General features: G+C 43.6%; 1 protein-coding gene across 2 annotated transcripts in view; it reads left to right on the top strand.

The window, feature by feature from the left end:
• Positions 1–8,480: 8,480 nt before the first annotated feature.
• The window catches only part of PLEKHH1 (pleckstrin homology, MyTH4 and FERM domain containing H1), a 58,184-nt gene continuing 40,611 nt past the window's right edge, over positions 8,481–26,053 (top strand). Inside the window, exons 1-2 of one of the 2 annotated variants that reach the window (XM_050335147.1) lie at positions 8,481–8,534; positions 16,757–16,932. In XM_050335147.1, the coding sequence (XP_050191104.1) occupies positions 16,792–16,932 (141 nt within the window). In that variant the 5' untranslated portion in view covers positions 8,481–8,534; positions 16,757–16,791. Of the gene's footprint in view, positions 8,535–11,341; positions 11,487–16,756; positions 16,933–26,053 lie in introns of those variants that run through there. The other variant, XM_050335146.1, reaches the window with a different exon arrangement.

Here is a 26,053-nt window from a genome sequence, read left to right as displayed (position 1 = left end):
GGAATTATCTCAACAAGTTTCAGTCCCTGACTCCAGGGCTTTATGTGCACTGGGATCTGAAAAAGGAAGCTTTGCTGGATGTTATATTACAGGACCAAGACCAAGCCAATTTACAGTGACTAAAATCTGCAGCCTTAGGTTTATCTCAGCAAAGCTTTTTGAGGAAAATTTTCTCCCAGTTTGTTTTATACTTACTTACAGTGGCTGGAATGTATCATAAAATGGTGGAGTTTTTCTTTTGAAATAGGCACCAAACCCATTTCAAGGAGTGTTTCTTTTGTTCACTTTGAAAGATATAAAGACTTCTTTTAAAGAATGTGAACGTATTGGTTGCATAACTTCACAGTGTACAGAGAATTATGGAATTCTATATAATGACAAAATATTAGAACTCAAAGCAAATAGACCTATTTGGGGTCATCATACAGCCTTCATTATTGTGAATAACATTGTAATGCAGAATAAGTTTGTGAGATGGAAATGAGGTCAAAGTTTCAAGGATAATAAGCGAAACAGATTGTAACAAGCTTTCTTGAAAGGATGAAAAGAAAAATAGCTTGGCCTTGTCATTCTGTGTATCATCAGAGGGCACCAGGAAAGAAACTTGAATCCAGGGACTACCCCGTGAGGAAAATATTTATAATAGCATAAGAAAGGACCATATGCAAAACCACATGTTTGAATGATCATCATTAGCCATTGGCATTTATGGTGGCCAGGGCTGCATGTGTCACCCTGTACATTTTTTATTCTAGGGAGGTGCATGGGTCTTGATGCTTTCTGCAAGTGATTCTCCAAGGCCTGCAATAAAATAAATAAATAAATAAATAAATACCAGGCCTATATGTTCAGATGGTCACTGTTATGTCAATATTTGTAAGGTTTCAGTGTGAAGTCTGTTATTTTTTTCTCTTTGACGTTTGTGTGCCTGTCCATATGTTCATGAACAGTTGCTAACAATGGATCAATTAAGCAGTCACATGGGGAAGTTTTGTCATCAGAAAATACACTAATGTTGGAGTGAGACATGAAAGGGCAGCTGTTTCAAGTACAGGGTTAAGTATGCCAAAACCTTGCTTCTTTTTGAAGAGTTGTCTAGTCTTAAACAGAGCTACTTTTGGTACTAAAAGTCTTGGGAAGTTTTGGAAATGTTGATGCAAATGCAGAAGATGGCTTATTTGTATGTGTGAGTTGCTCTATTTCATATATGCTCACTGACTCACCAGTGAGTAAATGATACACATTTTTCCCCTCCAGCTGCGTGTCAAATGGAAAGGAATTATACCACCTGACCACTTATGTTCAAGTTTTATGTCTAGCATGCACCATTTATGTTGAATTTATGGCACTGCTGAATTTTTAAAATTTCTTACAGCAGTTTTGTGTGCTTACACTGGGCTATGTTTGGTTAATAGTTTTTAATTTCTTGAGTGTCACTTCTATACAAAGTGGTTCAGGTTTAACACACAGGACTACTTTCAACTTAAAAAAAAAAAAATCAAATTTCACAGAAAGAGGCTTGAACTGCATTGGGCTTGATATGAAATGCTCTCCTCCTCTGTAGCCCCAGAACAGAAGGAGCTTAGCATTCTGAGAGTGGTACAAAGTGGTATTGTTTAACAGTAGCTAATTAGGATGGGATTTCATGTTGCTAAGAGCTAAGTCTTTGGTATGCAAGAGAGCCAAACAGCAAGGGCAAAGTGTAACTATTTAAGGCTGAAGTTTGGTATTTAAAGGAAAATGTTCATCCTTGCCCGAGCGTTAGTTGCAGTCAGGAAAGTGTTTCTGTTCCAATGACAAGATGATGGGCTGTCACGATTCTACCCAGTCAGTCCAGATCAAATGTGCTCAGGATATAGGACAAGAGATTATTTTTTCCAACTTGCCAGCATCAAAAGCACCATCTGTGATCGATTTTGTGATAATGGTGTAAGCAGCTACTGGAAATCAAGGGCAGTTCCCAGAGATTTTGGTCTCTAGGAGGAATGAATATGAACTTTCAGGAGTAGCTTAGCTTGTGCTATCCAAAACACACTGTCTTTTCTGCAGAGGTTGTAAGACGTGACCCAGTCACAAATCCATGTGAACATAACCTCTTGCAAGCAGATGGATGTTGCTTGAATCTGTGCAAGGAAATTGGTGGAAAATGTCCTGAATCTTCTCTCCTTTTATGCCTCCATGGCTACAATTCACAGAGTGTTTTTTATGGCAGCAGGCTTACCTTAAACATAAATCTAATCAGTCTAAGCCCAGATAGAAAACTGTGGGCACTGATTTCAGACAAGATTATAGAAATCTGGAGTCAGTATTCTTCATTTCTGTATGGCTGCAGAGTGCTTTGCAGAGGGAATGTGAAGTTAGCAGTACAGGCTCAAATGCTCTCCTACATTTAAAAGCAAAAGCAACCCTTCCTTGTGGTAATGGTGGTATTACTTTTGCTTATTAGAAGAATGACATTATAATTTTGATCCAGCACAAAAATATTTTGTTAAAGTTCTTAACTTATAAAAGGTTTATTATAAGGCTTTTTATTTCTGTGATGTCTTCTGAGAAGCTAAATAATCTTTGGGCAAATATAAATGGTAATGGATCATGTCAATTTGTCCTTATGAGAAAAAAAATCAAGGCTGAGAGGAGACAAGTGCCTTGCACAGAAACATCAGGCTTGAATTTTGACCTGTTGTAAGGCTGGAAGTGGGTCCAACTGTAAGGAAAATCAGGAAAAAAGAGTCTTAAGGTGCTTTGTATTATTTGCATCAAAGAGAAAAAGGTTCTTTGAACTAATTAATGCCTGAACTGAATATAGTTAGTGTATGCAATCATTGACTTAGGAACACCTTTTCTATTCTCCTACAAAGTCCCATATGTTTGTCTGGTAAAACAATCCCATTGTTATCTGCTTTTTAGGAATAACTATCCAGGTGACTGCTAAATCAGGATTATATGGTAGCATGTGCGTCCAATGTATCAGAGACGTGGTTTGTGCTAAGTCTTAGCACCCCTCCAAGAGAAAGCCCCATAACATAACAAATTATGGCCATTCATAATCCCTTCCTCCTCAGAGCTCTATCCCAATGATGCTCCCTAGGAATGGCCTGTGTGTTTGTCTGATCCGAGGTTTCTACTTATTGCAGATGAAGAAAGTTCTCTATTAGATGTAATTAACAGAACTCTTGTTTATGTCTGTCAGAGGGCAACGCCTTACTTTCCCACTGTGAAGTCTGTTTCCCTGGTAAGGCAGAAACCAGCCAAAGGCATTGCCCACTCTCAGGACCCTCGTTTTTGGGGGGTCCCCTCGTTAGACCAAACCAAAACACTCCGGACACCCGCCCGGCCATGCCGCCTGCCGCCCCCAGGTGGCGCCGGAGCACAGCGCCCGGCCCTCGGCAGCGGGCGGTGCCGGAGCGGGCTCCGGCCCTGCTCGGCCTGCTGGGCTCACATCGTACTGCTGCTGATTTTAAACAGAAGGCACTGCTCCAAAAACGGTCTCTTCCAGCGCTAGATTTGATGAGATTCCATAGCATTTTTCTACAACTTTTTTTTTGCAAGATACATAACTGGTTTCTTAAAACCACCCTGCCTTCACTGACCTGTTAACCTGCTATGTCCGTCCCCATTACGCATGATTTATGTAATAGCTGATATTATGATGATATAATTAGAATAGCTCAATAGGAATTCCATGCTGCCATGAGGACACTTAATGCTGTAACATATGAGACATTTTGCAGTTATGCAGATGTGTGATATGTACTCAGCGTAGGTACATTATTATACATAAATGCAAACACAGATACATGAAATTATCAGTATATTTTATAATAGCTGCAAATGTTAAAAACACTTCTAACAAAAAGAAAACTCCAAAAGGGAAAGGTTGAATTGAACACCCCCAATTTAGATATCTAGAGCAAGCCCTTGCCTGTGGGACTGTGATGCCCCTGCCCTGGGAGGGTGGCTGTGCAGCCAGGAAGGTGTGGCTGAGGTCTCTCCAGTGCACAGGGGGCTCAAGGTGCCCACTAACCCCCTCGGTGGCTCACCGGATGAGCTTCTTTTACTTCTTGTTCTCTTCCTCCTTCTGGTCCAGAAAAAAATCCCAAAAGCCATCATGACAGCCAATTGCAAATCCCCCTCCTTCTCCTGCTCCTCGACTGAGGTTTACAGAATGGCTGGAGAACTCACACTTCACAGCCAACTGAGCATTTGCATGCTGAGTTCTGACCTCCTACTGTGTGCAATTAACACTAATTAAACAAATAATTAAAAATTACCCATTACATCTCTGCAGAAGGTCCTAACTCAGTTTTGTGTTGAAGCTGCTCAAGCTGTTTTAATTAGCTGTCTGTCTAGAGCTGTGTCCTGGCATGGGCTTCTGAGGGCACAAGGTACTCCTTTGCACCAGGACTGAGACAGGGCTGCCCCAGAGCAAGGGAGGAAATCATGAACAGAGGGAGAGGCCAGGCAATGACCTCAACTTCAGAAGCTCCTTTGCAGACTCACAGGATTCTGGGCAAGGGAGCACAGCATGAGGAAATCAGTGGGAGTCTCTTACATCACAGCAGTCAGTGAAATGAAATCCAAGCATCATTGAATTCTACAGTTAAGGTGCCATTCCTCTTACAAGGAGTTCTGCCTCAGACAGCACGTAAAGTGAAAGACAAGTACTAGATCAATCCCTGAGCATCCCAAGGAGCGTTCATTGATAGGAAATGACAAAATTAAAAAAAGTAAAATAAAATGAACATTTTCAAAAATGTCACCTTTTCGAGGTCACCCTGTTGCAGGCACCCTGAGATGGGTTTTCAGAGATACCCAACCCTTGAATTTCCCAGCACCTTCGAAACCAAGCCAAGAACATTTTGCCCAGAGGCGGAGGCACACAAAATTAGGTTTCCTTTTTAAGATGCATGTAGGCTGTGTTTGAAAGCCATATTATCCTTTATAACTTTTACCCCTTCCCTCCTCCAGAATTTTCTGGAAAACGTAAATTGCATCACAAAAGTGATGCAGATTGGAAAAGCTACCCATCCACCCCTTCCCTCCATGTCCTTCCATCTGCGCAGCTGTGCTGTTTGGCAGTTGTTGCTGTGTGCAAGGGGGTGGGTGGGGGGTATCAGGCAGGCAGGCACCTCCAAACTGCATGGGGAAGAGTGTGCTCACTAACACTGCTTCTGTGATGAAGCCGAGGGCAGGGTGAGACCTTGAGGGCAGTGGCTGGAATCTTGGTGGCACGATACTGTGCTGGTAAGACTATGTATTTGTTCTTGCATATGGATAGTTTCCCTCTATGACCAAGAGGAAAGGTTTGAGATTTTTTTCATGTGCTTTCAGACATGACAGGAGAGAGGGCAGAGTGCAGGTGTTTTCTTTAGGTTGACAGGTATGTCATACCTGTGTATGTGCTTGCATGCTGGGCCCTGTGGTGGTACATCTTGGGCTCCTCATCAGCACTTCTTGCTAACATCAACCAATCAAAGTACTGTCAGATGCTGCTTGGGCTGCCTGCTGACATCATTTGTCAGTGCTGTCCATTAAAACCAATTTGAGATATCATTTGAACCTGTCTGTGACAGCTTGTGACACCTACAAGTGGGAGCTACTGCTTCAAGCCCTTTGGGAAGGGTACAGAAATGCTTTCTTTGACAACACAGGGAGGTAGGGAGGCAAATCCCAGAACTGATCCCAGAACTCAGTTGGCAGTATAAAAGTGGGGTTGTTCCCCCCTGCCCAGGCATATGCAGTATCATATTGTATTACTTGTCTTCCAAAAGAGATCTGTGCTTTTCTGCTGGTTTGTTGGATCACCATGGAAACTGCCAGAAACAGAGTCATGCCAGGGAAGCTCAACAACTGTTGCTCTGAGAGTGCATTGTCCAGGCATCTCATCTGAAGAGAGAGAGAACCCTCTCCAAGGCTCCTCCCCTGGAAGTGACCCATCCTGGGAGAAGCAGGCCGAGGGATCTCTGTGGGGGCTCTTGACATTTCCACCCCCCATGTGGAAGTGAAATAATTCCTTCCTTTATGCAATGCCTTGACAAGCCTGAAAGATCCCAGAGCAGAAGATCACAAACATCTGAGAGCTGTATGCCTGGCTCTGGTGTGAGACCGGGAACAGAGCCAAAAACCTCTCCTGTTAAAGCAGCCTCCCTCCTGCTCTCCCATGGCGGACAGCCTGCCCGCTGGTTTCAGCAACACAGGCTCTGCAAGTAGAAGTCCTGAGGAAGGGAACCATGTTCCTCTCCACACCCCATCCTGACATCTGGCAGCTGTAGGCATGACTTCAGTGCAAGACTGGGAACGCAGCCAAAACCCGTCCCACAGGCTAGCCCCATCTTTACTAGTGTCTTCTTTCCCCCACTCCCAGCCAGTACAGGCCACACTACTGGTTGTGGAGAGGCAGGGATCCTCCATCAGAGACTGTCTTTTGCAGCCTCTCCTGCCCTGACCACAGAGCTGCCCCAGGTGCCCAGCAAAGTTCTTGGATCAGCATCCAAGTAGAGGGCAAGCTGGGACCTACTTTTGTCTTTAGTGAGAGTCTTGATTTAATGATTTTGGAAATGGTATTTGTCCCAGCTCTGCCATGGACAAGGACAACCCCTTCTGGCCTACCAAGCCTCTCCCATCCAGCAACTCTTCTCACTACTCTGGTGAGGATCAGACACACAAGTTCACTCCCCATGATCTCTTGTGGTCTGAGTTTTTGTGCTGAGAAGCTATTTGCAATGATGGGTCAATGCAGAGCTGTAATGAACAACAGCAGTAATACAGGTCTATGCTATACCATGGAGCTCCTCTGATGACCTGCAGCACACACTATTGCCTCCTCAGCACTCACTCCTTATAAACGTGTGCCTCAGACAGATGATGTTTAAGAACTGGGCTGAGATGACCAGTCTGTCCATACAGCTGTCAGTGCTGCTGCATGTCAGAGGGTAGCTGACCAGAGGATATTTCTTTTACTTGGCTTGAATTCAAACCTATAGTCAGTTCCTTGCTCCTCCATGTTGTTTGGGTCTCTTTCTCTGGTGCTTCCAGAGACAGCTCTGTAAATAGGTACTTGCCTGGCATTTCACAGGGTACCTGGGGAAGCAAAATTACCACCGGCTGCTGCCTACTTTGCCTGAGCTTCCCTCCCTCTGGAAAGACCTGTTGCTGCCTCTCAAGGAAGGTCTGAGGGATATGGACTCTCTCTCTTGCAGCAGAACTGTGGCCATCCCTCACATCACCAGGGCTGCCAGACCCCCAGGTGCAACTCTCCAGGGCTCTTCAGGATTCCTTCCAGCACCTTGTCACAGTTCCACCAGCCTCTTTCTATGCCTCCTTTACCTCAGCATGAGCAGCCAGGCCCCTCAACCTTAGGGCAGCAACATTCAGTTTTGTGAGTGTTGTTGAGACAGCTCTGTCTGCACAATTGCAGTATCTGGACTTGGCTTAGTTTACCTGTGACATACATCATGTACAGCACCAGTTGCACAGCAGTTACTGCTGTAGGCTGTAGACTCAGAAACAGATTCAAAGAGCGCTGTGGTATGTGGGAACCTTTAGGGCTGCATACCAGCCAATGCCAGGCACAAAAAGACCACACAAAACAAATACACTTGCAAGGACTGTTTTCCTTCTCCTCAGCTTGAAGACTCCCACATGCCATTCTCCTTTCTTCCCACTCTGAAACAGGAGTTGAACAGGTACAAACCAGTATGCTGATAACAATCCCAAATTGACTTTTTAAGCACCAGTTGTCTAATCTATGTTCTAGATAAACCTATGAAAATACAAACATTAGAAAACATTAATTATTGTGAGAGATGTCATATTTGTGTATTTTTATAGAAGCAAAAGTTAAGTTTTTTATCACAGGCTGCTTTAATTATAGTTGATGGCTTCTTATTCTATCAGGATAAAACATAATGAAATCTGGTATGTAGAAGCTGAAACTGGAGAAATCCAGAGATGAAACAAGGCTATTAATACTGAGAATAACACTGAAGTTGCCCCTAGCATGACTCCCTCAGGAAAATGGGAATTCTCCATTGTTTTGCTCTGTGCCAGTCAAGACTGTGTATATAAAACATATGCTCTTGCTCAAGTTCTGACTTGAATAGTAGACTGTGTGTGAAGTGTGACCATAATGCAATCAAAACCAGCTGACAAAGTACCTGAGGGCAATGATTTCCTGGCCCTCCCACTGGGTCCTCCCACAAGCAATTGGTTTATGCAGTGAGGTGATCCACAGCTGCCAGTCTCTTTATTTTTCTGCTGCATGAGCTTGTCATTGCTGATTAGAGGGGAAGCAAGGCCCAGGAGAAACAGAGTAAGGGAATTAGGCACAAAGGTGGTTTTCAACATCTTTAAGCCTGTAATTCAGAGAACTACAATATGAAGCTTAAATTGCCTGTGGAGAGAGACAAGTACCTCAAACAGGTGTTTCAAGGTCCTATCTTGCTTTTGTGCAAGTTTTTTCCCACATAGGATTGAGCCTTCAGTGGAGTTCTGACGCATGGACTTTTGATCTGGCTGGTGTCCTTGCCCCTTTGGTAAGTTTTCAGCAGTGCTGTGTCTGGAACGCAATGCTCTCTCCCACCTGCAGAACTATGACAACTTTGCTTATTAAGAGAAAGAGTTTCTTCTGCTCTCATCTTCTGACATCTCGTTCCCATTTATCTCTTTGTCCTTCTGTTTAGGTATCTTGGATATGGTCCTCTTAACAAAGCAGCCTGTGCTTGAGTTGTGATAGTGATAGTCTAACAGTGCCAAGCTAGTTCTCTTGGATCTGCCAGAGAATTTGTTTTGTTAGTAAGATATTTGCTGTTTATAGTAGATTTTATTTTCTGCTGAATGATATGTCTGCAAATTGGAAAGACCCAACATACAGTGCTTAAGCAGTCATATTAAAGATAACTGCCAAGGGAAATCACTTGGGAACAATGAGATACTACTGGCTCTTCTTACAACCTTCTCCCTCTGAACTTCAAACTGTTTTTCTATTTGCATTGTTTAATGGAAGCCACAATTTTATTTTATTTAATAATAATTTTGTTAAACACTTTAACAGAAGCAACAGAAGATATAAGGAGGCATAGCTTTGAAGAATAATTGCATTAAAAACATGGCAGCAGGTTGTGCGAGTACCGATGTGGTTCCGGGCTTCCAGGGGTTAAAGCAAGGTGTGTGCAGGCGGTTCTTGGGGAGGTACTTTGTATAAAGTTCAGTAGCTGAGGAATGTCCTGGCAGTCAAGCTTCATTGCCTGGGAAAAACAGAAGGCCAGATTGACATTTCAGTAAGTGATACGATCCGATTGGCTTTGCTGGTGCAAATGAGAGAACTTGACCAGTGCCTTTAAAGGAAGAATAAAAATACCTCATAAAATTCAGATTAAGAAGTATTGTGATTGCATGCCATGGCTGAAAGGAGTAGGAATAGGATGAGGAACACGAAGAGAATGGCTGCTTTTCCTACTTTGCCTTTGGTCAGCCTCAGTTCGGGAGGGGACCCTCTAAAGGGTGAAGTTAGCTTTTGCCCTCTGAAATACCTAAGAGAGATATAAATTGTGCTGCTTCTGGTTATTTATTACAATTCTTTGATCACTGGGAATAATGATTAATACAGACTCACACTCAACATACAAAGTGTAGGCAATTGGAGTCCCTTCTGCTGGGAACTGGCAGAGAAATCTCTTTGGATGATACTGTCCCAACAGCCAGCTCCATTTCTGGCCGTATTCCTGCCTGTCCTTGCTCAGCTGGCCAAATGAGAGAGCTCCTCACCAGATGCCTGTTTCTTTTCAGTTCTTTACCTGTCTCCACTTGGCTCTCCAGCCATATCTTTGTAGTGCTGTCCTGCTCTCTGCCTGAACCAGCTCCATAATGTATGCTTTGTCTTTTAACTAGAAAGGAACAGGCAACTTCATTCAACCAAATTCCCATGAAACTGGAAATGGATGAGAAATCTAAAGCGAAACCATCTTTAGGAAACTACAGGGTCCTCAGAGTCTTTGGAAATCTGACTACTTATTTGGATAATGAGGTGTAGATTTCAGAGTCTGCCTTTATTCACTCCAATGTCCAAATCTTGACCTTATGTTTTTAGTTATGTTTTTATATTTTAACCATTTATTCACATCAATCACACACAATTTTATATTTTAACCATTTATTCACATCAGATGTACTGTGCACATCTTTCATTTGTGCACAGTAACTGGTTTGGTACCCACTGTTTATCTGCTGAGACATCAGTGAAAGCACACTATCAATATGAAGAAAGAATTTACAATGCAAGTTTAATAAACAGAACAATTAAGATCTTTTTTTTAACCAGGACTAGTGAATAGTGTTGCTTATGGTACTAGGAGATACTTTTGTTCAGTTCTCCTGGCTCTTCCTCCACAGATTGTTGAAGCCTGTTTATTTGAGACCGCCCTGTTTTGTGAGAGCTCATTTGTGTGAGCTCTCAACAGGAGCTGAAGTACAGTTTCAGAGCATTCATGGATCTCTCATAATCGCTCATGACATCATCATTCTGGTGCAGCCCTTCCCCAACAGGCAGCGAGATTATCAGCTGTTGGTATAACACACATAATATAAATTCCTGTAAGTCACTATATATTCATGTAAGGGATTGCTGCATGTAAAGTAGCTCAATAAGTGGTGGCCTGATGACTGAATAAAATATTCTGTATGTTGGCAGCTATCATTAGAAGTGCTTGAGGCCCTTGGTTTGTTTGAGCCATTTCATATGGGAGATGGCGCAAGTATGTGGGGCAAGATGGTATCCTCTGGTCAGGAGAGATGTCATTACACTAGTTTGGTTTTAATCTCTATCCTAGCACCAACCTCATGCCCTGGGACTGCCTACAAGCAGTGAAGGGTGCTTCAGCTGGAGCCTGGGACGAGCCACCAGCCCCTGAGGGCTGCACTGGACAGCGAGGGCAGCATGCTGGTGTGGATGCCAGCTCCCTGCCCGGCTGCTCCATGAAAAAACACCTCATCACTGGTGGTCTGGGGACAGTTTGGGAACATCGGCTCTGAGGGCTGGGAGGTAACTGCAAGGGGATTTTAGGAGACTCGGTGGCAGCCTCTGAGGGTGCAGGGTGGGCGGAGAGGGGGATGTCTCCGCCCGGGGCAGAGTGTAGCTGCCGCTGTTCTCTGGGCTGGGCCGGGCCGCCCGAGCACCCGGCGCCGCCCGCCCCACCTGCCTCGCCGCCGAGCCCGAGAAGGGGTTAAAAGCCCGGGGCGGGTGATGTCAGTTCCTGCGCTCCTCGGGAGGGCAGGCTCTGATATTTGAGCTGGGCTCTCCCGTTCGAGGGAAACCAGCGAGGGAATGGCAAAGTGCTGAATGGGACAGGAGTCGTGCCGGGCACCTGCCTGCCGCCCGGCTCCGCACAGCCGCCGCGCCCAGCGCCGGCCCCGGGGTCCGGGAGCCCCGGGACGCCTCCGGCTGCGCCCGCCAGCGCTGCCCCGCCGGCACGGACCCCGCGCCCGCCGAGGTGAGCACGGGCGGGGGCGCGCCCCGGGCGGGGAGAGGGCGGCCAGGGGCTCTGGAGGGCCAGTCTGTGCGAGGCTGGATGTCACAGCCTTTCTCCCGCTTCTTGTCTTTCTTCGAAGGTGATGGTAAGGGGACTTGCGGGAGCGTTTTGGAGGTGATGTTGTATCATCTCTCTTAACTGAGGTTTGCCTTCGGGTCTGGGACTTTGGCCCTGAAAAGGCATGGAATAGGTTGGGGGAGGAATGGCCACACGAGGGGGAAAGCGCAGCCCGAGTATAAATGTGTATAAATCTTGCAGTTTCTTCTGCCTTCCCGGTAAGCCTCGGTGTGCGGGGCAAGACCTCCGCAGGTAAAATGGCACAACTGGGAGCCCCTCTTCCTGCCTCCTGGCACTTTTAATAGCCAAGCCACCTGCACTGATGTAGAGGGGAAATTATTCCGCGCACTCCACCCCCCGGCTCGCGACAAGCCTTGCCCTTCTCACGGCTTTTTGTGTTATTTTTTTTCCCCTCCATGCTCTGCACGTCTCAGGCCGCACTCCTGAACGGGAAATGACTGTGTGGCTGAACAATTCCAATGGCCTCAGGGCTAAAAAGCTGGGGGGTGAAACTGGTTATGAAGTGGAAAATGAGGTGGCTGCGGACAGGGAGTTGATTAATAGCACGGGATTTCTACAGTGAGTTTTGCCCGTACTGCTGACCCCTTTGGTGTTGATGCAGTGACACGGGAGGAAATCTCTCTCCCTTCATGTGTTACATTTATCACATTTCTACTGATTCTTTTATAGTTAGATGATAGCTAAAAGTTAAACCAGTATTCAGGTCCGGTGTTCAGGCAGGGTCTGGTGCATATTACTGACAGGTGCTCAGAACTGCAGTCCTCCTGTGCTGACTGAATCCCCTATGGCAGCTTGGATAAACTGATTGCTGAGCTGAGGAGACACTTGTATTTGAAATATGGAAATAACGTTTCACTTGTCTTCTTTGTTTGCACTGAATGAACAAAGTGCAAACACTTTACTTGCATTTATATCTACAGCTGAAAGTCTTCATGTTGAGTAATTGTTTTTATTCTTAAAAGGCATTTCAGGTGGAAATATACAAAGTCTCTGAAATGTTGTGAATTCTAGTCTGGATCCACCTATATCTGGGAAATCACTTGATCCTGGTCTAAAAAAAAAAACCAAAAAAACTCAGGAAAAACCTCAAAACCCCCCAAACCAACCATTTGACATCTCGGTATAAATTTTAGCTTCATCAGAATTACAAGTGGATATGGGCACTAGAAGTGAATATTTATTTTTTGTATAACATTTAGTGTCAAAACTGTCTCTGATGTTGGTCAAAACATACAGATATATGCGTGAGGCTTATAGTCTTGACTGCATTTAGCAATTGGCTCAGTTGTTCTCTTCCCACTGAGTTCTAAGGACTTCATAGCTCCCATTATCTTCACTGACAGTTTCATATGTTTGATACTTAGCATTGAAAATCAAGCTGCTCTTTAAGAAGCGGCTGTATGCATGTAAGAATGAAGTTTTGAAAATCTGAGCTTGTTTGAACAAAGTGGCTGCTTCCTGTTTTCCAAGTTCCTAAAGTAAGAGTACTGCACCTGAAAATATCTGACTCCCAACTTGTTTATATGCCTAAGGGAAAAAAGAACTAGTTTTGTATAAATGCATAACTGTAAATATATAAATATGGTTTAGATAACCATATAAATATTTTAACTGATATGAAAAGGACCGATATCTGGGAGAGGCAAGGGAGTCAAAGACAGTAGTGAATAAAGACTATTAAGAATGATGAAAAAAGGCATGTGAAATGGAAGATCCAATAGAAAGGTTTTAAAGTCAGTCTATCAAAATAAAGTTGATACTGTAATTCAGAGAGTGAGACAAACTACTTATGTTCAGGAGAATGGGGGAGAAGGAAAGATGCATTTTAACAGTAAATGAAATTTCAGAATTAATTTTGTAAATAAAGTTGTCATTTAGGGGTCAGTATCAGACATTGTGATACAATGTCTTTCTCCGAAAAAGCATAAGGTTTTTGCTAGAGGGGAAAAGCTGTAATTCTTATCTCTAGCCTTCAGAAATAATTTGGTATGATGACACAGGGGGAAGTTATTAGCTTAAGTGGAGGAGATGGGGATTAATAGAAGAATGGTAAGATAGACAAATGACAAAAGAGAATGTGACAACATAGTGGTGAAGAGGGGTCTGTTAGATGGTAGGTATTTTTACTAGAAGAGTTGATGACAGAGGGAATTAATCTAATGACACAAAGTAAAATTGTGTGTTAGAAGTAGTAATAAAGTGGGTATAAAACCTGGAAGAACAGCCTTTGAAATCATCAGAGGAGGAAAAGATATGGTTATACTAACCAATCACAGTGTAACCATGGGCCTATTGAATTTTGCAATCAGAGTTGGTAAGGTTGGAAGGGACCACAGTGGGTCATCTAGTCCGATCTCCCTGCTCAAGCGAGGTCATCCTATAGCACGTTACACAGGATTGCATCCAGATGGTTCTTCAATATCTCCAGTGGGGGAGACTCCACACAGTAAAGAAGTTCTTCCTTATATTCAGATGGAACTTCCTGTGCATCAGTTTCTGCCCATTGCCTCTTGTCCTGTTGTGTGGTACCACAATGGCCAGTAGTACAGAGAATATTGATCTTTTAGAGATCTGACTCAAACGTGAGCTTTATTAATCTGTTCCAGTGCCATTGTAATTACCTTTCTGCACTCCAGAGTCTGGCATTTGCAAAGGAAAAGCGAGCTGAGATTCCTCTACTCCAGTTGTGTCAATTTGTCTGTGAAATGTCGACCACTGGAGTAATATGGTGGAAAGTGCTAAATGCCTCTACATAAGGCTTTGTTATGGGTACATTCCGCCTTTTAGGTGCAGTTGTGGTCACCCATGACTGTGAAGGGAGGGAGAAAGATAAAACCTGACTCTTTTATGTGATGTGCTCTGAAGCTGGAACAGGTGCAGAGGGAGAGTGGTGAGCTTTTTTTAGAAGACTAGAGGAGCCCCTTATCTCTAGCCTTGCAAAATCAGGTCTTTAAGGAGAAGCTTTTGATATCTACAAATACATCAAGGGATAAATATGAAGGAGGGAAAAAAATAGCTAAACTGAAGGGCAATAATCTTCAAGAATGAACAGATACAAGCTGGTTCTGATTGTATTTATGTTGGTAACTGGAAAGCAGCTCGTTAGAGGGGTGAGGTTCTATAACAACAGGAACAGTGGGAGCAAAACTGCATGCACAGTTCTAGGGAAGAGAGTGTTCATTTATGAAAGGGATTATATGGTGCAGTTGTCCATAGTGATAAGGATCAAGGTGCAATGATTCAGGACATCTATCCCAGTCTTAGACTTCTTATTCAGAATAGGGTATTTTAGTTCAACCAGGAGTTATGGACTATATGGGAAAACTCCTTTTGCTCTGGCATAAGTTGTGTGGTACAGTTTCATTTTACTTTGTGTCGTTAGAGTTCATCCCACTCATTTGTATGTCCTTTTTGAACTTAAGCTTTATGAATAAAGACTGAAATTTCTTTATACCTGTATGAAAGAGAACAAGTTTTCATGTAAGAGATGAATTATTATGTACCAAACAGAGCTAGCTGTAAACAAACTTATGGTGGTGTAGCATCCTTCCATGACTTAGTGCCCTCTTTTGGCTTGGGAAGGACTGACAGCAGTACCTTAGGGGGAAACCTCCAGTGTTGTGATGTGTACCAAAGGTTAACCTGGTTAAATGCATGGCAAGGAGCTAGGACTAGAGATTAGATCAATGTACTGGATGGGCTGTGGAAAAGGTTGGCCTCTGTTTCTGTAAAGCTGTAAGTGTGCTGCTTGTAGAATAATGGTCTTCTGACCTATTGCAGAATGTTTTCAGTGATTCAGTACTGGCCGTTGCCTTGCCTTCTGACCTGGAATAGTATTCCGTAATTCATTGTAAGCATAGGCAACTTGCTGTCTGGGAAAATTTCTATTATTGAACAAAGCAAGCTGTACATAAAATAACTTGCAAGTAGTTTTTGTAGTTAAAGTATAAAATGTGTCTTCCTTAACTCAGAACATCAGAGATATAGCTGAATAGAGTGGCTTGCTGTGTTATGTATACTCACACTATTATGTATACTCGGGGTAACTTGAATCTCAAGTCTTAGGAGCAAATGGCAGGTGGGTACAACGAGAAGGACATCTTAAACTTTTCCACTCTGCAAAGGCAGATGTAAAGGCAATGAGGCTGAGTGACTTCATTGTTCTCTCCCAAGTCTTGGTCTGTTACTTGGTCTGTCACAGCCTGGGACTTGCAAGTTTGTCTGTGAGCAGGTGAGAAGCTCCTTTAACCAGTCAGGATTTTATTGTTTTGATGAATTTGAGCTAATAGCTTTCCTGGCTTTGTAAGTGTTTGTTATTGTAGGATAATACAGCTGGCTGCTGGACTACACACTGAGCTGATGTTAAAAACCTTTTTGTTCACAAATACCTTATTACCTGCATTTTATGTATCTTTTACAGTAAGCACAAAGTATCTGAGATGTCTAAACAGTTACTGAGTAGGAAAATAAAACGACTTCACAAACTACAGCTTTCTCCACTTTCTGGATTTGTATATATTGCTTGATGTCTACAAGGACTTCAGTAGAGCAGCATGTTTTGTCTTCAGCCTTAACTTATTCGTGGATGAGTTCTCTTTATGTTTTAACAGAGCAATTGTTTAGATACTGGGGCACTTCCACTCTTACTATGACTGACTGTATCAAATAGTTAGGGATTGGGAATAGTGTTGCCTCATACATCACATCATCTTAACACAGTCTGCATGAGATAAGGCACTGGTGCTCCTAGTTGGAAAATCATGTGTGTGATACGAGTTACATTTAGGAAGTTTTAGTGACTTGAGAGTTTAAAGCCATACCAGTACAAAGAAGGGAGAAGTAAAACTACTCCTAATCTCTGGGTAGAGGCTGAGCAAGAATGTAAGGGTAGCAGTAAGGCTGTTTCTGGCATATAACGTATGATGCATTAGTAAATTATTTACTCACTCTACAGGTAAAAGTTTATCCATTAAGAGTAACCTCTGGCAGAGGGCAATATCAATAACTCGGAATAGTACCACTTCATCTTCTGCTTGGGGAAGAAGTGGCCTTTATTACCAGTTCTGTAAGATGGACCAAGGAAGACTAGACACAGGGGGTGATAAGTTTGTCCTTCTAAAATTCTTTTTTTTTTTTTCCTTTTTTTATTGTAGGTTTTTTAGAGCACCTCAGATGACATCCTAAATGGATGATTAACTTCACAATGGCAGAACTCACACTTGAGAATGGCAGCTGTATGGACTGGCAAAAGCGATGCCTTGCGTTGGAGTCCCAGCTCTTCAAATTCCGCTTGCAGGCAAGCAAGATCCGAGAGCTGTTAGCTGAGAAGGTGAGGCAGTGGTGATTACTTCTACTTTGCAATAAGTTATGACATGAAAGCAAAAATCTGTTAAGTGCTGAGTGATCCTGTAGAACTGTTATATGCAGTAAGGATTTCTTCCTTGATTACAGTATGTTTTTGCACTCTGCTTATTACTCAAGATGCAGAGATGTGCCTGTCTGAGTGGTGAAAGTGGCATTAGTGAAAATAAGAATTTGGCCTTGTTTTCTGCAAAATCACCGTGTATTTGGACTCTGGTGGAAAAGAGTATATCATCAAGATTCTGGATATCTAAAGTGACTGAGGCAGCTACAGAGCAAAGATGGATGCTGTGGCTTAGAACAGTGGGACTGAGACTTGGCTGGCAACAGAAAAGCTTACAGGAGTGCAAATTATGCTATAATGTTAAAAAACTAGACAAGGATACATGTATTGCCATAGTGTTAGAGTAACGTTTCATATCCAGTCAAAACATTCTGGGCATGCTGAGGAGCAGAGCCAGATATTTTGAGATCTAAATGTTAGAAACTTGCATAGCATCTGTGGTTTTAGAGACATCTCCTACTAATCCCTTTCAAGTGCACTGAGTTTGCGTCCTAGGGGAGAGGACTGGCAAAGAGGGTTTTGTTGTAGTTTTCTCTTTTGTTTGTTTTCATCATGGTGTGAATTTTTTGTGTCTTTTCTTGACCTTAGATTGAGTTGGTTTTCAAATTAATGCTTTTCCACTAAATTTGTATAAAATCCAAGTTCGTAGGTTGCTGTGGGGTTCCTTCTTTTTTTTTCCAAATGTAGCTTACATTATCACATTCCAGTCCAAGATTGCTCAGATATTCAATTACTATTGGAAAGTGAGAACAGTTTCTTTCAGTCACAGTTTACTAATGATATTAAAATCTGTACAACTAACTGCAGTTTACTGCCGCAGTCCGAGTGGGAAAGGACTGACAGCACTCAGGGGGTTCGCAGTCTGCAGCAGGTTTATTGATGGTGCAGGAGGCGTGAGGGCGCTTCCTGGCGCTGAGCCGCGAGGGTGCTGCCCAGAACAAAGGGCGAACAGGACTTATATAGGGTTAAGGAAGGAAGGGTCTAGAAACTGGGAGGAGTATGTGATTGACATAAGGGGAGAACCAATAAGGGAGTAACAGAGGGAATACATTAACTTTTAACCTATAGGATGATCTGGGGGGTGTGGTGAGACCGCCTTACTGCGGCAAAATCCCACCAATCATAACTGGGGATTCAACAGCCAATCAGGGGAAAGGGTTCATGAGGGAAAACTTATAAGGGAATAAAATATGAATTTACAACTGGGGTACAATGGTTTTAACATGCATTAACATTACTAATGGGGGTGAAACAACATTGTCCATGTCAAGCAGGTTCAAAGGTCTGTTCACAGATGTCCATTCCAGTGTGTAAGTCCATAGTTTTAAACTTCATCTTCATTATGTTCTTTGTAGATCTGTCTCCACTTGTGGTATAGTCTCTGTTTCTGTTTGGTGCCTTCCACATCTCCCCCTTTTTTGTTTGTTTGATGTGAGGCTATGTCGAGGACAGGTAAGTCAACGGATATCACAGCAGAGTTAGTAGCAGGGAGGCAATACCTTTTGAAACAGATGAAAACACAAGACAGAACACAAGTAATAACAATAACAGAGAGTAAAACTGAAACCGCAATCAAAATTAATTGTTTGGTCCAATTGGGGAGGGACCCCCAATTGAGTCCTTCAAACAAATCTTTGGAACTCCACTTTGAGTTCTGTTTTATATCATTAACTAATTCGTGTAATTGTTGAATATTAGACCAGATTGAGGTAGAATGATCAGAAAAATTAAGGCAACACAAACCTGACTGGATCTGAGGTGGTTCAGACCAGCGGGGGAAGCTGCAGCTCCCCAGTGACCCCTGTTAAAAAACCGATGTGAGTTTTATTCCCCATTGTATCATGACATCCCTTCCCCACAACGTGAGGGGGATGTCGAGAATAAAAGGACATACTGAAGCTGATTGTTGTTCTGGTCCTGTGATGTGTACAACCATATTACTCTGTAATGGAAATTGTGAGCCCCCCACCCCACTGATGTTAATTAGTGTGGGGTTTAGAGGCCAGGTGGAAGGCCAGTCTTTTTTTGCTATTATAGTAACGTCAGCACCTGTATCCATAAGGCCTGTCACTTCCACGCGTGATGGACTTGTGATATCTGAAGAAGATAAACAACACGTTAAAAGTGGTCGGGACGTAATTGACTGGGTCCAATACACCTGAGGCGTTGCTTCTGATAAGGCAGTAAAGGAAATTAGCTGAGCAATCGGTTCATCACTGGTTACATGAACAGGGGGAGAAGAAACATTAACTGAAATAGAGAAAACATCCGTTTTTAAAATCATACATAACACAGGAACAATAAAGACACCTTTGGCTATCCCGGATTGGGTAGAGATAACTAAATAAACATCATTGTAAGGTAACATAGAGGAAGGAACAACATCAATTATTTGTGCTTCGTTTAACAAAATAGTGGAAGGAGAGGAGGGGAATAACTGAATCCAGGGTAACAACATATCAGAGGGGGGGGAAGATGATTGTTCATCTAAGCCATTGAGAACCGTTTCTGATTCATTGGGGAATTTGGTGTCGGAGCGCCCCCCCTGGCGCTCTGCTGGAAGTTTCCCGACTGATGTAAATTGTCCTGTGATTTAAAGGAGACCTTGCGCTGCAAATTGGGTGTTTTAGGTGGCAAGGGATTGCCATAGACATCAGTAACAGATTTACAGTCTTTTGTCCAGTGGCGTCCCTTGCCGCAGCGCAGGCATGGGGTTTTGGGTAAAACAGGGATAGGTTTGTTCTGGAGATCAGGGCACTGTTTCATCACGTGGCCCTTCTGCTTACAATGAAAACAACGATTAGGACCAGAAAGAGCGGCAGCTAGGAGGTTGGCTTTGTGAGTGTTTGAATTAATGTTTCTGCAGGCTTCGATCATATCTATGATCGTGGGGTTTTTAAGCAATATCAAAGCTTTCCGGCACTCCTGATTAGCATTCTCGATAGCAAGTTTTTGAAATAAAATGTCTTGAGACTCCTTTTGGGAAACCTGTTTAACGATTGCCTCTTTGAGGCGGGAGATAAAGTCAATGAATGGTTCGTCTTGTCCCTGTTGGATTAGGGTAAATGAAGGAGTGGTGGTATATGCATCCGCTACTTTTTTAATTGCTTGTAAACCCAAATCCTGGGAGATTTGGAGATATTCCCTTCTAATTCCGATTTGCTGTCGCTTGTCGGTAAAGGGGCCTTCCCCAAACATAACATTAATTAGGTGATCTGTAGGGGCCTTGCGCTTAGGTAACTTTTCGTTAACATGTTTAACGATTAAATTCTTCCACTCACTTTCGAAAACCGAGTATTGTATAGTAGTAAGGAGCCCTTTCGCTACTACACGCACATCATAGGGTATTAATGTATGTACCTGGAATAAGGTATCTAAAAGTCCCAGTGTGAAAGGAGCTCCGAGTCCATAGTCTGTGACTGCTTTTTTAATGTCCCGCAAAATTGGATAGGAAATAGGAAACCATTCCGGAGCTGTGTTGGGATTGTCATAAAACACGGGAAATGCCCGCAGAAATTCCGTATCCCCTGCCTGCATAGCTTGGGCCTTGCAGGCCTTCCAGATATCAGGGGTTTGTAGGTTACCGGAGTGGTGGGCCCGGTGTTTACCATGGGTGCCGCCATCTTTGCGGGAGCAAGTCACGCGAGAGAAAACAACGTCGCGTCCGGATAGTTCGTCATTACAAGAGGGCGTCGATGACGTTAGGGAAGGGTGGAGCTACTAGAGGAGGGCGTGGCCAGGGGACTACGAGGGTGCCTCCCATTGCCGGCGTCACGGCCGCGCGCTTTCCATTTCCGCGCGGCGCGTTCCCCCGCCCTTAGCTTCTCGCGCCACCCGTTGACTCCTCCCTTCTCCCTCAGCCGCGTCGTCATCTTGCGCCCACGAACAAGAAGGTCCCAAATCAAGGTGTCCCCCGCCATTTTGAGCGCGCCGCGGTGATGTATCATGCGGCTTGGAATTCTTAATCTTCATCCGGCTCTGTAGAGCCGTCAGAACAAGCCTCCACGCAATTAGCGCTTCACCAGCCGTAGAATCTCCTCGCTCTTTTTCCACCCAGAGGGAAAAACCAATTTTGTCCCAGTCTTTGACGTTAAGCACCTCCGGGACTTGCTCGCCTTTTAAATGCAACCACTTAGCCAGGGTCTTTAACGCTCTTTTGTCGACGGGATGGCTTGTCGGCAGTTGTGCGAGCATGGCCTTTAAGTGGTGGTAAATAGCTTTCTGCGGTGCCGAGAGACGGGCTCCCATGGTGTTAAAGTTGCACACACAGAGGTTGCGGGGATGAGAATCGGGGAAGGAGGGAAGGGACTTCCTCAGCCGCTCACCTGGCTCCGCGCAGCAGAACGAGGTGCGTTTGAGACCGCCGGTCACCGACCCGTTGCTCGCCGTCCAGCTGAGGGTGACTGCCGGGGAGGACGCCTCCAGCCGCTGCGCCTCCAGTATCCCAGCCGGGCACTCTGGAGTTTCCTCAATGTGAGGAACCTACTACAGAGCCCCACGTTGGGCGCCATATGCCGCAGCCCGAGTGGGAAAGGACTGACAGCACTTAGGGGGTTCGCAGTCTGCAGCAGGTTTATTGATGGTGCAGGAGGCGTGAGGGCGCTTCCTGGCGCTGAGCCGCGAGGGTGCTGCCCAGAACAAAGGGCGAACAGGACTTATATAGGGTTAAGGAAGGAAGGGTCTAGAAACTGGGAGGAGTATGTGATTGACATAAGGGGAGAACCAATAAGGGAGTAACAGAGGGAATACATTAACTTTTAACCTATAGGATGATCTGGGGGGTGTGGTGAGACCGCCTTACTGCGGCAAAATCCCACCAATCATAACTGGGGATTCAACAGCCAATCAGGGGAAAGGGTTCATGAGGGAAAACTTATAAGGGAATAAAATATGAATTTACAACTGGGGTACAATGGTTTTAACATGCATTAACATTACTAATGGGGGTGAAACAACATTGTCCATGTCAAGCAGGTTCAAAGGTCTGTTCACAGATGTCCATTCCAGTGTGTAAGTCCATAGTTTTAAACTTCATCTTCATTATGTTCTTTGTAGATCTGTCTCCACTTGTGGTATAGTCTCTGTTTCTGTTTGGTGCCTTCCACAGTTTACCATACCTGATGACAGATATTTTCTGAACTCACTTTTGCTCTATTTTGTATTATGTAACTTCTATGTGTGTATTCTTGTTTGTTGATTTTGGATGTAAAAACATCAAAATGACAGCTACTTCAGAGGAGTAATTTTCATCCTTGCTTTCACTGTAATTACATTTTTAGTAATGTCATATAATACATGAGACATTCATTCTACCCATCACATTTTAAGAAATTATGCAATTTTAATCACCCTCTTCTTCTCTTCAAGGTAGCTTCTGAGATGGACCTTGGTGATTACTTACCTTGAAAAACATTGAAAGTAGTTGTAAAGTCCATTTAGGTAAAGGCACATTAAAAAAAATCATTTATAGATGTGGCCCAGGTCTAGTAAAGAGAATCAGTATTCATTTGCTGTGTTATGGAATCTGTGTCCTTGTGCTTTCTTAATATCTGTTTTGAGAAACTTCTTGACTACCCCCACACAAAACAAACCTACCTAGCAGACTTTCTTTCTGGAGAACAGACTTGCTAGATATATTTTGACTATCTCTTTGGGGAGGGGGTCCCTGACAGAGAATGAAATTTTCATCTTCTTCAGGGGGCTCCTCAAGGAAGGGACCTGGCTGCCATTTATCCAGCCTCTCAGTCAAAGCGATGTTCCCTTTGTTAAAATTAAGGAGTAGCTTGGTTCAGTGATCAGGTTATTCTGTAACTACCTGTACAGCACTGTTTGTAGGCTTACTTGAAGGGTCAAAGAGCTAGCAGGCTTGCAATTCCCTACGTGGAACGTCATGTGGGAAGGGGAGAGCCTCGGGGACTGTGGGGCAGGTCCAGCAGGCCCTCCTGCTGCAGGTGAACTCAAGGCACCGGAGCAGTTGCTCAGCACGCAGTGCTCATGCTGAACACTGTTGTTGGGAAGTGCCCTCTCACTCAGGTTCCCAAGTGGTCTGTAGCAACTTGCTCAGAGATCCTCCTTCCCTTCTCAGCCACCACAGGGCTCCCCAGCAGTCACAGCAACTGCACTGCGTCCTTCTCCCCCTCAGGTGGGCAGTGGTACAAAACTGAAGGAGGTACATGGTTCATGCATAGTAATGCCAGCTTCAGGGTTTTTTATCATAGCATTTTTATAGCAACTGTGATTTTTAATCTTTTTCCCTTACTGTTCTATGTGTGAGAATCAAGAGATTCAGACTTACTTGAGAGTACTGCATTTCAAAAGAGGTTTTTTGGGGTAGTGTGGGGGGATGATTTTGGAAAAATGTGAAGTTGGCACGGTTTGAAGCTGTGTTGCCAATCTGTGGTGAACATTGTCCTGAGATCCTCCCAGTATTGTTTGCAGCAGCAGGAAAATTATTTTTTAAAAAAGTGATTTAGATGATGAAAGTGAAGAACAGTGTTAACAGTGGTGTGATACTTGATCACCAGCCAGGTTGTCTCAAGGGTTTGGAAGTTACTGATTGAAAGGCTTGGAAACCTGAGCCCCACATTTTAAATTATTTTTTATAACTAATTTTGTTACTTAAAGACAAGTTTTACTATTTTAACTCACTAAAAATGCCAACCACTCGTGCCTGGCATTGGTAATACAATGTGCTCTAACAGTTTAAGTACTTGAGATTTTTTAAATCCGCTTAGATTGAATAATCTAGATCGCTGTTCAGAACATGAGGAATTTAAAACCCAGTGATTTAACTGCCAGTGCCCTGGTTCACATGGTGTGAACTTCCACGTTGATAGCCTGGTCTCAGCCATTGAGCAGAGCTGCCCAAGCTGGGCAGAGCCTGGCTGTTGGTCAGCATGGCAAAAAGACCCAGCCCCTGGTCTCCCAGACAGAGCCCTGCCAGCCTGCTGGACCTCCTGGGGGCACAAGACCCCTGGGTCCTACCTTGTTGTGGACATTAGCAGGGATCTATTCTCTTTGGAAACAGGCAGTTGTTTTCACTCTGTCTTGCACACACACACTGGAAAGGGATACTCCGCTGTTGGTGAGCGGCATAGTAGGTCGTTGCCTTGGCAGCAAGTTGGCCTGGTTAGGAGTGAGCTCTGGGACAGAACTACGGGAGGAAAAGAAAGCTGAGACATGTAGGAATTTTTTCACTCAATTTTATGTAACCTCTTCTGAGCCATCAGGAGAGGGAAAGCCTCTGTGAATGGTTGATCAGAGGATCTTTTGCAGCTTTTAAAAGGGCCATCTGGGTAAAATTTAACATGCTTCTGTCTTACTTCAATAAACAATGAACATTTGGAAAAAGGCTCTTTTGTCTCATGCCAGCATGGCCATTCAGCTAGTCTTGTTTCTCCCATACAACCTGTCTGGGCTGATGTTTGAGAGAAGAGTTTAATGAATTTGGCTTGGTCACTAATTTTTTTATATGACCTGGGTCATGTTGCTTAGTAGCATTTGTCAAATCATAAAGCATTTTGAATGAAAGGACCCATGTAAGTACCAAGCATTATTATTAATTCATTGAGGGATTTGAAAGAGCCTTACAGGTATGGGTGTATTAAATCTGAATGTGCTCCAGTGAGACCACTGACAGTGGGGATGAGCGAAATAATAATTTTGTGTACATGAGAAGCACAGTTCATGGTAGATGGACAACCCAACAATGCAGTACAGGAAGTTAAGAAAAGTACAAGTTCATTTAAGTCTTCAGAGGGAATGAGGGTGACAAAAGTAATTGATTTGACTGGAACTTAGCCAAGTCATCCTGGTTGCAAAAGAACTTTTTAGTGATCGGGGATGGTCCCATCAATAGATGATTCGCTATCCTGATCAGGATCTAGAACTGCTAGCAATGCAAAGCAAACTGTCATGAGGTTGAGACAACAATGAGTTTTTCAGTCAGAACAATGCTGTCTTAAAAAAACCTGAGTCTTTCATGGAGCTTGCCCATCTTTGAAAAAAGGCCCAGAGTTTCATCTGTGCTGTGAATGTAGACCTTGTTAATTAATCAGAAAGCTAACGGATATCGTTGATTCTGAAGCTACTGTCCTAAACAGCCTTTGTTTCACAAAGTGTGTTATGTCTCCATAATAGTTATGTTGGCATCTGTCTTTTGCCAATATATTTTGCTGCTACCTGTCTGTGATGATGACTATCCAGAGACTAACAGATAAATGCGTGGGTACATCACATGTACAGCACATGCATGTGTTCCTAAGGGACACATAGTTGTGTTGTAACACAGACCACTGCTCTCGGTGTTAGATTGCCTTGAGCTCAGTCTCCTCCAAGGCTCTAATAGTCTTTGGTTAGAGCGGCTTTGTCTGTGCAATCTTCTGTGGCATCTCTCTGATCCTCAGCCAAGCAAGCATCCTTGATTTGGATATTAAGCTACATAGTCTGTGGTATGCATAATTGCTCTACTGAAAAAGTAAACCTGAGAGGTATCATGCTAAATGTGTTACTTTCTGATCTTCATGGTTTGAATTTATGATTGCTTTTTTAGTTACATGACTACTGAGGTGTCTACATATATGTACCTTTCTGGTATGTTGATAGGTGTCAATCTGCTCTTATGATCAATGGGTGCAAATGGAAAGAGGAGTTGTTACTGTCTGAAGGAAGGGAAATGGAAACACAGGAAATCCTTCCACGTCCATTCTGGGTGATCAGCCCAAGAGGAATACATTTTCAGAAGTACTGGTTTGGTCCTTTTAGTGACCAACCTGAATACTTGGCTACAGTGCTTTATCATGAACGAAAAAACCCACTGGCGAGAAAAGGAGCTCAGTTCCCTTTATAGTTAGTTTTCTATTTGAAGCTTGATTATTTTAATCTTCTGAAGGTACTTCTGTGTCATTCTTTCTGTAGTAAAACACAAGTAGGTGCTGGAAACTCCATGAAGCATTCTTCAAATTTTGCAGCTTAGTGGATGGTACTTAGTGTCACTGACTTCATAATACTGGGCTTAAATCTGAGA

The sequence above is a fragment of the Myiozetetes cayanensis genome, unplaced genomic scaffold (genome assembly GCF_022539395.1).
Source record: "Myiozetetes cayanensis isolate MyiCay16 unplaced genomic scaffold, myiCay2020 scf6-25, whole genome shotgun sequence".
Classification (NCBI taxonomy): domain Eukaryota; kingdom Metazoa; phylum Chordata; class Aves; order Passeriformes; family Tyrannidae; genus Myiozetetes; species Myiozetetes cayanensis.
The sequence above is the reverse complement of the archived record's forward strand: the minus strand, read 5'-3'. Positions and strand labels throughout refer to the sequence as shown.